The 14,303-nt window shown below is 38.7% G+C and overlaps 1 protein-coding gene across 4 annotated transcripts in view; it reads right to left on the minus strand.

Annotated features, from left to right (window-relative positions):
• dclk2a (doublecortin-like kinase 2a) overlaps positions 1–13,527 on the minus strand; it is a 47,826-nt gene extending 34,299 nt beyond the window's left edge. For 2 of the 4 annotated variants that reach the window (XM_042388300.1, XM_042388292.1), the window contains exons 1-2: positions 12,244–13,525; positions 6,147–6,484 (exon numbers count right to left, since the gene is read on the minus strand). In XM_042388300.1, the coding sequence (XP_042244234.1) occupies positions 6,147–6,484; positions 12,244–12,649 (744 nt within the window). In that variant the 5' untranslated portion in view covers positions 12,650–13,525. Of the gene's footprint in view, positions 1–6,146; positions 6,485–12,243 lie in introns of all 4 variants that reach the window. The other 2 variants (XM_042388309.1, XM_042388317.1) reach the window with 1 other exon arrangement.
• Between the last annotated feature and the right edge of the window lie 776 nt (positions 13,528–14,303).

Consider the following 14,303-nt stretch of genomic DNA (forward strand, 5'->3'; position numbering starts at 1 on the left):
GGGGCTTTGTTTAAACTTGTATGCCAAACATTCGATGCTCATTTAAGGAAAACCTAAAATATTTGACAATGTACAGCTAAAAATTAAGAACAGGAACCTAAACCAAAGATGGTTGGATGTTAGCATACTGACATGCTAAACTAAGATGCTGAACATAGTATATATTATACATTGTCATGGTGAGCATGTTAGCATGCTGACATTAGCATTTAGCATTTCACCAAAACCACTGTGCCCAAATACAGCCTCACAGAGCTATGAGCAAGGCTGTAGACTATTAGCCTACCTGCAACAATACAGATACGTTTTTAGCAATGACAGCTGCGGAGAGATCAAACATAGAAGTTCACACCTCCTGATGACAGACATCCTGTGACATCTCTTTGCAAATAAAAAGTGGATGATAAACATTTTTAAGACAGATAAGACAGTAAAAAGGAGTTGGATAGCATATTTTTTCATTTTTACTTCCAGTTTCCAGTCTATGCTAATCACACACTGCTGTATTGATATCAATCTTCCCATCTGACTGTAAATTTGAGGCCAAACAAGATATGTACTTCCCAAAACGTGAGTGTAATTTTTTATAGGAACTGACATAAGGCAATGTCCTCTTTCACTACCGCCAATGTAGGAGCCCCTTTCCAGGAGACTAGTACATGAGCTGTTTTAATCATTTATTTTTAAGGATACACATTTAAGGGTGAAGGTGCATTTTGGAAACTGGCTTTAGTTTGTCTAGACAGCAGTACGGCACCCCTTTGCGTGATGAAAAGAGGCTTATCAGGGCAGAGAGGCTCCATGACAGAGGGAACAAACAAGTAAAGCTGTCAGATTATCAAGACATGTCTAGTCTGGGAGAGTGTTTTTCCTTTTTACTCTCTTCCATTCAGATGGGGCAGAAGTCAGGGGAAAGTGAAAAGAGTAAAGCTATCACTTTTTCTATTTAGTTGTCTAAGTAGCCAGTGTTATATATTATATATAGAAATATAAAGATTACGTTGTCAGATAAAACAACATATTTTGCATGGGCAAAAAAGAAGTGAATCAGCTTCATCTCAAGTTAAAGAAAGCAACCACTAGATTATACTGACTTCTATTATCATGGACAGTATATCGTTAGGTGTCCTGCTCTGGTCTCAGGATCAGGTTACAGGCTTAATGGGTTAAACCTCTAACCTAGACTCTTAATTCAATTTAGAGACAATCCTGTTGAAGCCAAGAGAGTAAGACAAGTCTAGAGAAAACATCTTGAAGTAGACATCATGGCACAAAAGCATACTTGCCATCCTGCCAACATCTGGCTGCTGCTTTAGGGTTGTTGCACTGGCAGATGGAACAGAAATACCAAGTTTGGTTGGATGATTACGAACAGATGCCAAAAACAATATTTCCACTGATGATTAAGCAATTTCCTCTGAAATGATATAGCATTTTGTAAGAGTAAGTGTAACTGTCAAGTGAAAGCTATATGACACAAAAATTGATAAAATCATGGTCTATTTTTTCACATTTATCACTGTTAAAGAACATTTGTTCTGGGTTTTACTCAGGAAATCTGATTCAGGTCACATGATGGAGCTGAAAACCAAACTAAACCAAATGACACTTGCATTGTCTAATATGACTTCATCCAAGTATAGGATATTGTTTGAAAAAATGTAAAGACCAATAAAGCTTCTGATGCTTCACATTTCATCCATTTAAAACAATGCTTACGTTGTCTAAACTCACTCTTAAATCTTTTAAATAGAATCCATGACTTCCTAAATATAAGGAAACAATTGGAGCACTTATTAACAAGCCAAAGAGGCTTGTGATAAATTCTAATATCATTTCAAAGCTGACAGTAGTACACCATATGAGGGTGAAATGTATCCTGTTGTGCTCTCTATATTGATTTAATGGAAATAGGCCACACCTCATCATCTTTGTTGACAAGGGTGTGTTAGCAGATAGAGTAAATGCCTCATACCGGTACAGATGAACATTAACCTCTAAGAATTGATTATTTAAATGGGAACTGTTGCTTTTATACAAAAGACATTGCTGTAGAGGACTTGAGTATGTGGCAACACCATGTTGGACTAGTCATAGAAGAACATGCCTTTGGTGTTAACATTGGCGGTGGAACTGCCTGGCATTGACTTTAAATCCCCAAAAAAGTATACAAGGGTTACCTCAAAATACATCAGGCCTGAGTTGCTGTGTGGTTTGGGATTTTTGTCAAATGAGTTACCCGTGCTTCTGCATTTACAATCACTGTAGAACTTGCAAGAGTGAGTAATGATGAATGATACTGTGATTTCTACAGTCGTCCTCCTGACCACACGACACATCATCTCTGCAGTCTATTTATGGGCCAGACTAAAATGTGGGCATGAATATATCTGTGTTATTTTAAAATGCATAGTATGAATTATGGGATCTTTCTGTAAAACAGCTTTAACTAGTATATTGCATGCATGCTGTCTACACTGATAAACAAAAAATACATCAAAATGTGAGAGCACATAACTTAAAGTTTTTAGGCTTAACTTTGTAACTCAACACCCCCCAGACTTCCATTATTCAGTCATTACCCAACTCATGTTGTACTCAACCCAACTCATGTACCCAGGTGCATTTTCTCACTGGTTTTCAAAGATAAAAAGAGAAGTCAAGTTTAATAAGGGCTTGACTGTGAAGGTTAAGTGTGAATCACCACTGATAGACACTCTATTGCAACAACTCTGGAGCTATCAGTTTTGCTTTCACACCCTGATAGTGACTTACTGTACGTGCACTGCATGTAAGTCAGTATCAGCTCTCAACATGAGTAAAAGCTTGATAGTTAGCGAAATAGGATGGACACCACAACACAAGCACTAAAGTTACTGTTACTGTATTTACATGTACCCCATAAAGTCTAATGCAACATTCCTCATGGCAATATGGAATGCCTGGAAAGAGCAGCTGGTCTGCATGGCTGATCTACTTGGAATCTACTAAGGAGATGAAAATAGAGACACATCAAGGCTTTGTGTCACAGATATGGAACTGAATTAATAACAGTGGAGGACATAACAAGATTCTCAAGATGCATTTACGTGTGCAACTGCATGCGATGCATTTATTAGGAGGTATGTTAAATTAGTACCAAGTTTCTGAACATATTAACCCATGGCATTAGTTATCATCTACAAGTGTGTAAAGCCATGTCTCTCAACCCAAAGATATAAACAAAGAGGTAAACTTTGTCCTTTACATGATTACATATTATAGAAGGAAAACACATGTTTTCATTCACGATACATCAACACTCAATCACATAGAGCAGAAACCCCAATTAGTGATGTCATAGCAGGTGTTTTACTTTTGTCAGCTGATGGAAAACAACTACTGTCACCACTGATTGATTTATGACTTCTGGGCAATGTGCTTTACATGTTTAAACCCATAGAGAGAATAACTGGTTAAAAGTGCCCTATTTGAGCATTACTTGGCTAAAGGCTCATAAGCTGTAGAACTTTTTCTGTTGCCAGTTTATTAGGTTCACCTTCCTGAAACTAATGCAGTTTAATACTAAAGCCCTGCAATAAATCCAACATTGCTATAATGTTCAGTTTTGTTGAAACTGTTACCGAGGTGTTGATTCAACTTTATGGTCAGTTTGAAGGCTGCAATTTATGGGTTTAATAGTTTCTTCACTCGATTTATATCAATGAAAGTAGTAGGAAAACCTTTCAGTACAATGCAATATAATTCAACAGAACCAGAAACTGCAGTTTAGTTTTAGCTAGGTGCACCTAATAAAATGACAACTAAGTGTATACAGAACATATTTAAGCTACTACAAACATGATTAATTCTCCAAAAGCTCGATATTAAAAAAAAAAACTTTTCTGCTAACCTCCGGGCTAAGCTGCGTTCACAGAGCCAGACATCAAATTCAAAACATACTGTTATATAATCCAAAGTCATTAGAAACTGTGTGCTTGTTCTTTTCTGGCCTGACAGAATGAATGCTGGGCTTGGTCTGTCAGAGGTGATAAAGATCACTATTCTCATGAGTCATTTGTCCGGCCAAGAAAGATTCCTGTCAGCTCACAGGAAACAAACATCAGCTGCTTTTGTTGTCAGAAAGTTTTAACCTTAGAAAACATTTGAACTGAAGAGAACCTTCTTTCTCACCTCTCGTGGTTACAGTCCCGTGTCAACAGTAACAATTACTGAGTAGTTTTCAGTGATTTTGAACTACTTTCATCCCTTCCCCTCCCCTCACCCCTTCACACATTGTGCTAGCCACATTGTTGTCATCAATAACCAACGCCTCTCTATCTACGGATGGAGAGGTATTGATTATCATTATATGAAGCAGGTCAATCCGACTGAAAAACAAACAGTATTTAAGCTCTTAAAGAGAAACAACAAAGCAGATTATGAAGCAAGCATCCACCTTCTAAAAGGTGGGTGCTTCATTATAACCAACATATTTCATGAATAAACGTATTATTAGTGCAATTACAGCTCTGTATGGAGCAAGGCATAGCAGAGAAACATCCTCATAAAAGTCATAAAAGTGACCAAAACACATAAGCGTTTGATTTTAGTGCAGTCTTTAGCACTTCAGACAAAATAATTTCTTCCTCTTGTATCTAGGACACTATAGTATTTTTAATTCTGTACGTCTCACAAACTCACGTGGAGTTGCTCAAAGTTTTACATGTCTGTCTTTTGAGATTTGTTTATATCAGAGACACATTTTCACTGCTACACTGACAGTAAAGAGGCAAATCTACCCTGAAATCCATCGACTCAAACAACATGGCCAGATCCTCTGATGTGACTGAAATTTCTAAATTATTAAATTACAAAACTATTTCCAAACTGTATCAATTATATTATTTACTAATCTAGACAAGATCATTCGTACAGTATATTTGTATTTAAATTATCTCAAGCCTTTAGTCTATTATCAGCTTGAGGTCTGTTAAACTTTTGAAACTGGTGGATTCTTGAAATTTCTGCACTTACCTGTGTCAGGTTTAAATTTAAGATTTCACTGAGCACCAATATGATTCTGTCTGATCCTAAAATAATGCACACCTAATAACCGCATGTTAGCCCATCAGGCTCTTCAAATCTAAACAGAGATGTACAGTATGGTGGACAAGTTGGTGCATTCACACTCTGTCAACCTCTCAATCAAAATTAAGTGATATACAAATTTATGTAGACGTTTTAGTTATTCTTTAATCTCATTTCTTTATTTGTAGTATAATTTACCCTCTACTTTTGTCAGAAGCTGTGTTTTTGTTGTTATAGTGCAGTACTTTTAATCATTTCATATTAAATAATTCTGTGAACTGAGACTTAAAATTATCTTTTATATAGAGAGAGTTATGTAATTATAGTTATGTAAAAATTTGAAGACTTCTCTCAGATGAGACGACTTCAGTATAAATCTTTTTTGATTAGGGGCCCCATGTGTTCAAGCTCACCTCATCTCATAACACCAGGGAACCCCAGATGAGAATTTCAAATGGAAACATTACAATATGTGTCCCAGATGGATAGGATTATAGCGAAAAACTGTCTCACATGAATAAACGGGGGTGGACGAGGTAGGGAGGAAACTAAACTAATGGATATGGCAAAAGGCCTGAGCTCAAAGTGTATTCATTGGTGCCTTGTTGAAATAACTGTGGCATGTAATTATATATGGATGATTAAACGGGGTGTAATTACCTAGACTGCTGACACAGCTGAAGCATATATATCACAGCGCTTTTTAGAGATAAAACCTTTTGCTAAAAAGCTCAGCCTAGCAGTTCCATCTGGTTCTCATATGCACGTCATTCAATCTGATCTCACTGAAAACAATACAGTGAACTTCCTCCAACTGTCATGTTATGTAATTTTAGTCGATGAGTTCATGGATAATGGCATAAACGAGAACAATACCTTGGTTTGTTGGCGGGTTTTACATGAGTTTGCATGGTCATTCTGAAGCTGTAGTCATCATCAATACATAACGTGCTGCTTCAGGTTTGGGCAATTTATAGTACCAGTTGGATGATGATCATATGATGTTGTAATAATGTTTTCCACACCGCATTTTAAATCCTTACAACTAAATCAAGCATTCATCATAACAGACTTACCTGCTTGCCTTCCAGAGTGTACAGTCTCCTCACAGCTCCAGAGTCCAACTTGATTGCATCCGTGATATCGGTGAGCACCTGCTCAAAGGAGTGGGCTGTCTTCTTATTGAGCAGAATCCGAACTGCCTTGCGGGGTTTGACGCCGCTGCGGATGACTGTGACTAGCTTGGGTTTGATGAAGTCCTTGGACTCGCGCTGCAGCTCGCTCTTCAACGGGATGAGAGAGGTGAGCGAGCGTGATGTGCCAGTCTTGCTGCCCACTGACCAGTTGGGGTTGACGTTCTTGGTGTAGTCCACACGTCGGAAGGGTTCATTGGAAGCACACACATAACTCTCACCTGGAGGAAGATATAAATTGTCAGAATTGAGAAAATATTTTAAGGTAAACCTAAAAAAAAAGAAAAATGCTGAAATATTTCTAACTCACGCACGGTATGCACCATAAATACTCCACCCACATGGCATTAAGTGAATCAGCTGTACAACAAAGTGTTAACATTCCTCAGTGAAACAAAAAGGCACATTGAGAGGCCAGACCAGTGTAAAACTGTCCTCTCTCCCTTTCAGCTGTTGAGCTGCTGCACTGGCCTTCCTCCAAAGCAAAGCATTTTGTTTTATCTGCCAGCATTCCATTCGAACAGTTAACACGCAAATGTTTCCCCCTTAAGAACAAAGTCATGTGACAAGTACAGGGGCTTGGCTGGTAAATGAAAACCAGAGTGAGAATGTCTGGTGATTGTTTTGAAGGCTGAGTGTTGGAAGAGAAACTTAAGTGCTGTTCTGCTCCACTGTGAGCAACAGAGAGAAAATGACAGGCGCTTTCTCTTCATGCTACATTCTTCAGGAAAGTATTTAAGTGTCAAAGAATAGCTGACCCTCTCTCAACAGAAACTTCTGCTTTACAGCAGTTTTCGTGTAGCATATAATTCTGTTTTTCAGTAAATTTATTCAAGGCGCAAATAAAGATCACAGAATTTCTCATTGAGGCTTTCAGAGAAAAGACTATACTGTCTACAAAACAAGGAACAACTTTTAGGAGCACCAGCATCCTGCAGAGTAACACTGTATTTGTACTTATTTGGTAGATTAGAGGAGAATTTCATAGCACTGAGGCTGGCAAACATACATCTCAGTTCATAAGCAACATACAGTATAATCCTATAATCCAACATACCACAGATAGTTTGAAAAAGCCTGCTGTTTGTGGCACTGTGTTCACCATATATTTGGACAATGTTAACTTTACTGATGAAGAATCAAATTCAATCTCTAAAATTTTGGTTATCTGATGTGTGTCAAGACGAACGAATCGAGCGACAGTGTTAAGGGGGCCATTTGAGACAGTGTGTCCCACGATACTTGGTTTTATTAAGCTTGCAATTAACCAAAGGCTAATTAAAAGGCTAGGGCACAGCTGGGGGGACTAGGCTATGGCTGAAAACTAAAGCAAAATAAAACTGGGACTGTCATTCATTGGGGGGGACATTGAGAGAATACTGAGATGCCCTCAGGTGGCGACTGGTGACAAGTGTATTCCCTGGAGTGGAGGGATCTCAGGTGCAATGACATCCATCAGTGATGCAAGGGGGGCCTCAGCCACCCACCACTAGCTGTTGTCCTCATGTGGACGACAGATGAGGTCAACTTTAACAGAGCTGTTCAAACCAGCCCTACAGATTTTACTACAGTGATCACACAGCTGTCACCAATCTGCAGTATAACACCGATATAAAAATGTCAGAAAATGGGAATCACAAAACAGTGTTAATGTCAAGGCAATATAAGACTGTTGTTATCACCAAAACAATAAAGTGGCCCCGTGATCCAATGATGTTGTCAGCATGTATGGTCTTCCAGTTTTCTGACTTAATATCCACTACAGTAGTAAAAAGAATTGGACTAGTATGGCAGAACAGGTTGTGCTTGATGGTCTATCTTTATCATCAATAAATTGTTTCAGTCGTTTTCCAAGCAATAACGCCAAATGGTCTATAGCTCAAATTTGGTGATTTGTTGTTTTTCTTTGACATATATGACAGTAAATTGAATATCCAAAGGTTTTGGGCTGTTACAAAATATGCAAATAAAAAGGCATCATGTTTGCTCTCATTGTGTTTTTTTTTAGCAATCACAGAGACTGTCAACTATGAAAGACTACAAAATGCTTAGGTCTGGTGCCACCAAGACACAGAGGACAACAACCTCATCTATCCATCAAGCACACATTCAGAATGCTGCTCAGCCGGAGCCACAACAAATTAGACATTTAAAAATACTCCCAACTGAGTGGCTCCTAAACCTGAATGTATTAATCAAAGATAATTGAAATCAACATGGTTTAAAACTGAAATTTTCCAGGCATTGATGACAAATAATGGTAAATGGTAATTCACTGAAATGGAATAATAAAAGCACTGATGGATAATGAACACTTCACTTGCTTTAATATTATTGTAGATGCACATTTTCATTATAAACCCTGATATTTGATCCAGCCTCAGAGTTCTATTGTCAGCTAGCTCTGGAGACGATGTTACAGTGATGTTCATGTGAAGCAAAGACGTTTTCAATAGCTGCACTACATTGGAGGAAGTCAAATTTTTGTTACTATACATCCTTCTGACAACAACTGTTCTTCTCCTGATCAACCGCTGAAACGTTTACCACAAGTTTATATTTTTACTATTCTCTCCTTCATGAACTTTATAAGCACTAAATCACGGAAATGAGTGGGTTTCCTCATTTAGTACAGAACCATGCTTTGTGATATAACATTCCTGGATCAGGGCTAATTTTCAGCCAACCATTTTGCCATTTCACATTGTTGCTAAGGGCAACACGACACCAACGTAGGCGTAACCATAAACATACACATACTGTACACAACATTTTTCTAGTGCTGGAATGCTTCCATATTTTTAGCCACTTTGAACATGATCATTAAAAAGGCTTAATTTCACAGATTAAAGCTAAGGTCTTGGCTTGCACACTTGTCATTGTCCTAGCTAGAATGCCTTTGTCAGCATGTTGTGTACCCCCACATATCCACACAGTAAACTACAAAGCTGTCTAAACCCAGTTGAGTATCTGCTACCTCTCTGTGTTCTTTTCCACAAGCGCAGCAATTCAAGTTGACTGGTCGGCTCAGTAATCCCATCCAGCCATAAGGGGCACATGTGTGAATGGTGCTTGATTGGGTTTTCACACAAAAGAGCCCCAACAGGCCTCAATCAATGGAAGCAGACTGCTGAGCGGTGCAGTAATGCTCTCTCTCCCTGTCCACTAGATGGGTGAGTAAACATGGACAAGACACCGGTGCTCTGCCTACCTACAGCCCATCTCATGTCTGAGAAAAAACCAGACCGCCTCTGTGTAAGACTGACCCTGGACAACGTGATATCCTTTATCTCATCGAAGATCCCTTTCTTAAAAAGTGTGTTAACCCAAATCACTCATAGCATGTTCCCACTTTCCCATCATGGCATCTAGCCATGCAAATGATTTCAGATTTATTTTAAAGAGGATTTCAGATATCTGCTGGGACTTCAGCCACCGTCCCAAAACAATTTCATTTTAAGGCATTAAAATTTTAATGCTCACAGTATTTAAAAAAAATCTGAATGAATGTTACTTTCCAGAAACAATGTCCTGGTTGTTCAGGATAATCCACAAACTTCACCTTCAACATTTTTAAAGCAGGAGCTATTTTTTCAAATAAAAGGTAGAAAAAAACAGTGAAGATAGTAAATAATTAAGTGAAAACAATGGCGCCCAAAAGGAATGAAGTGCAACATTTCTTAAACTGAGGTAAACTCTCTTCATGAATTGGTACCTGATTTACAAATTACTTTTGGCTTATCTGACTGTAATAACAGATTTAATTTAACTTAGATGGATGGTTTGGAAAGAACTTTTCCCTCTTATTTACTATGCTTGCATTCTCACATTCAAACAAAATGTGATACTTGTATCCAAGACAGTCATCATTGCAAAGGTTAAAGACCCTCTGATTCCTATCCAAGCCTCTGAATCCATTCACCTTTCTTCCAAATTCTTCTGTGAACAATCTGACTGGAGTTTTTCAGGTGAACTGGGCACTCAGCTGCAGATATCACAAAACAAACAAACAAACAAAAAAAAACTGCATTCCCTGACATAACTAAGAGTAGGACCTTCATGTGATTAGGGTGAACTGACCCTTTAAATTTGCTGACAAAATGAACTGTTGAGGTATCAGTCAGAACTCAAGACAAAATTAATAATCAGTCAGAGGATGCCTAAGATCCTCAGTGTGCAACAATGTCCTGTATATGTAAGTGCAGAAGTGCCGGAGCCAATGCACAAGCAACAACTTTTGCTCAGTTTGCCAAACTAGTGATGCTACAGAATTCAGATCAGACACTGGCCTAAATCTTCCCCAGGCTCTCAGGAGATGGGGCATAGGAAATGAGTGTAGCACATCTAAAGTTTTAGGAGGATGTGAGATGAAAATAGACCAGTATATGAGAATAATCACTGCAGCAGAGAGGTCGACGAATTCTGAGTATGTGTGGCTGTGCGGTAACCTCTCATGTTGAAAGAGGATTGCAGGAAGGTCACAGTGCAGACAGGCATGCACGCACGCACACACACTCACAAACACAAGGGCTGAACATGAAGATTAACTTATTACTGAGAGGTCACAGTCCCCGCAGGGTGCACAACACAGCCAGAAAGTGAAAGGGTAGGTGACTGTGCTCCATTTGTGTCCAGAGTACAAATGCCTTTCTCACACTTTGATAAAAACTACTGTAGTGAACTATGTGCTAATGCACTGAGCCAATTTTAGACTGTAGATGTTTGTCAGCCCTCTACTTCTGCATCAATATGACATAAACTCTTGGTACTGCTCTTACTGCAGGATGCAATTTTTACTTTTTTTCCACAATTTTTACTTGTGGCTAGTATTTTAAAAATTCATTTTATAGTCTATAAATGGTGACTTTTGGGCTGCAACTATTATTGAATAATCTGCTAATTATTTTCTTGATTCACTGATTAATCATTTGGTCAATAAAACATCAGAAAACAGTGAAAAACGCTCATCACAATATACTAGAACAAAAGATGACATCATCAAATATGTTATTTTGTCCAACCAACAGTCCAAAATCCCCAAATATTAAATTTTACAGTAATGTAAGACCATGAAAAGCAATATATTGTTACATTTGAGAGCCTTGAACCAGGAAATGTTTGGTATTTTTGCTTGAAAAAAGACTTGAATGATTATTCAGTTATCAAAATAGTTGCCAATCAATTTCCTGTCAATCGACTCATCGATTAATCGACTAATTGTTGAAGCTGTAGGTGACTGTGTTACATTGATGTCTGTGTTTAAACCTATTAATTCACTTCTTCGCATCAAGGGTGAGATAATTCTAAACAATTCTAACAGCCAATGAACCCTGCAACAACAATAACAACACACACACACACACACACACACACACACACACACACACTCATTCCCCAGCAGCTATGCACTTAGAAGTACATACTGCACTTTCACACCCTCACAAACTCAGGTCACAAATACATGCTAAAGAAGGGAAAGAAAGAAGAAGAGAGTGCAGCTGAGATCAATGGACATTGATGCACATTGCTGCAGTGAGGAGTGGTCTGCTTTCCTGCTCACTGGGTCAAACATGTCAGAGCAGTTATGTCAATGCATCCATAATGACGCAGGAGAAGCTCTGCATCGCATCCAATATTCTGTAATGTTCTCCAGAGATAAAGATATGGATTGAAGTAATGTAGATCTCTGCATGAAGGAGCACTGATCTCAGAGTCTAAGAAGCTTTACTGCTTGACAACATAGTCCAGCCCTTAAAATGTGAATGTGTCAAGTGACCTTTTAAACGTCTGGCATAACTTGCCTGAGGCTATAGTGTACATTTGCATGAGCCATTTAACCAATATTCAAGGCAAAATTAAGCTTTTATATAATCAATTCCATGTCTGAATCAATACACATTAGGTTGTGATCAATATAATAAAGTACTGAGCCCCTTTCATGATTTGTGGTCACATAAAGTGGTTTCATCATCACCCTTACCCTCTACTAACTCATCCAGACTTGTGATCTTCCTCCCTCCATCCAGCGCGTACAACACCCGGACTCCTTGAGGAAGGTTGACGTTGTCCGACAGGGACCGTGTGAGCTCCATGAGCAGAGCATCCAGGGACCTGAACCGGTCGTGAGATACGGCATACACCAAACCTTTGAAATACTTGTCACCATTGCGATAAAACCGCACTTTTCTGGCTTTTTTCTCGGAGGTGAGCGACTGGAGAGTGCGTGTGCGGTAGAAACTACAGTGCGCACTGTGCGCAGGGCTGGGGACCAGACCGTTGCCTCTGGAGCCAGACTGAGACCCGGAGACCGAGTTGGTCCTTGGAGTCCGGTGCGGCTTCTCTCGCTCCTCAAAGTGTTCAAACTCAATACTTCTGCTTAGCGACATGTTTGTCTCTATATCTTTAGGTGTTTGACGAAATCCCAAACAAGAAAACAACTTTATCCAGGCAGGGTTGTTGGATCGATGCGTTGGCAGCCGGGAGGAAGCGGATGGATGGATACACGTGTGCGTCTCCAGTCTCCACTTCCAGTCTACAAACTGTGTGACTAGTTGAAGCTGCACCAGCTGCTTGTTAAGTCTTATAGTTGACTCCTAATATGAGGAACAAGTCGAGAGTTTCACAGAAAACCTCGTCTTGACAGATCCGATTGATTTCTTCTCCACTCACAAAACACAGCAGCGGCGATAATCCAAACGCCAAATCGGGATTATCCGGTTGAAAATGTGTCGAATACAGACCGGCTGTGTTTGACAGGCATCGCAGATGACTTGCCGACAGCCTTTAAAACAGCCAAGGAATTTTTTACAAAAGTTCAGCGGTGCCGCACGAAACCGCAAGCCGCCTCCTTCTCCCCTTCACATCCTTTCTCTGACTGGTCGTCCGCTCAAGCTGTCAAATCAATGGATAATGAGAGAGCAGCAAGCCTTCCCCGCCTCAGGGTCCTAATGCTCCCTATTGTTCTGCTAATCTATTCAGGTCCTGAACAATGAAGTTTTACACTCCTCCTCGATGACCTCACATGTGTTCAAATTGTAAATATGCTTGGCAGTGTTGAGGAGGTTTTGTATGGATGCACACTCTTTCAGTCTGTTAAGTCTGGATGAACAAAACAGACTTTAGGAACAGTCCATCAGGTCAAGACTATAGGACGATACATTTAAATGTAATCTTTCTTCTTATTTTTTTTCTAATATGCTGGTATTCGTTGGGTTCTGTTCTGTGTTCTTTTCATGCTTACCATAGCAAAGCACATGCAATTGCTGGTTTTGATTGAGTGCTATATAAATAAACTTTGTTATTATTATTATTATTATTAAAGATGTGCACTATATTATGATTAAGAATGCAAAATTTAAAAATTACAAACATTCTGACAAAAAAGTCAAAATCATTTATTAATTATTTATTGATTTATTTTGTTCCTCTATATATTTATTCCTCTATAGCCTATTATAAACCTATTTTATGTCTTATATCATAAAGTATTAAAGTAAAAAAAAACATTGTGCTTAACAAAAAGACATGATGGAGCTGGGGTGAATGTAACCAAAGTCAAAGTCCAAAGCACAAAAAGGGAGTTCACACACCCAAATCAATTAGATACTTTCTTTTTTATTTCATTTAAGTTGTTCTCCTGTGCTTCAATACAAGCACAGGAGAGAAATGCACAGATGTTTCACCTATGCCTTCTTGCCTTGTAATGTCTTATGTCATAAAATAGGTATTGTAGTGTTTAAATAGTCAATTATAAAACTGATGAGATTTAATTTACATAGATTGATAGGTTGCTGATTGATTGATTGTTTGATATACAGTGGGGTCCAAAAGTCTGAGCCTGTATGTATAAATATGCTACATACAAACAAACAAAGATAGATACATATAATACAGTATACAAATATAGCTTACACATAATAAGATAAATGCATATCATGTTTGTTTTCCTTTGGACAAGAATGCAGTATGTCTATGCAGCAGAGTGCAGCAAATACTGATCTGGACTCTCTATGTCTGCCAAATAGAGAGTGTGGATTATAC

This window comes from Thunnus maccoyii, chromosome 2 (genome assembly GCF_910596095.1).
Source record: "Thunnus maccoyii chromosome 2, fThuMac1.1, whole genome shotgun sequence".
NCBI classification, from domain to species: Eukaryota; Metazoa; Chordata; class Actinopteri; order Scombriformes; family Scombridae; genus Thunnus; species Thunnus maccoyii.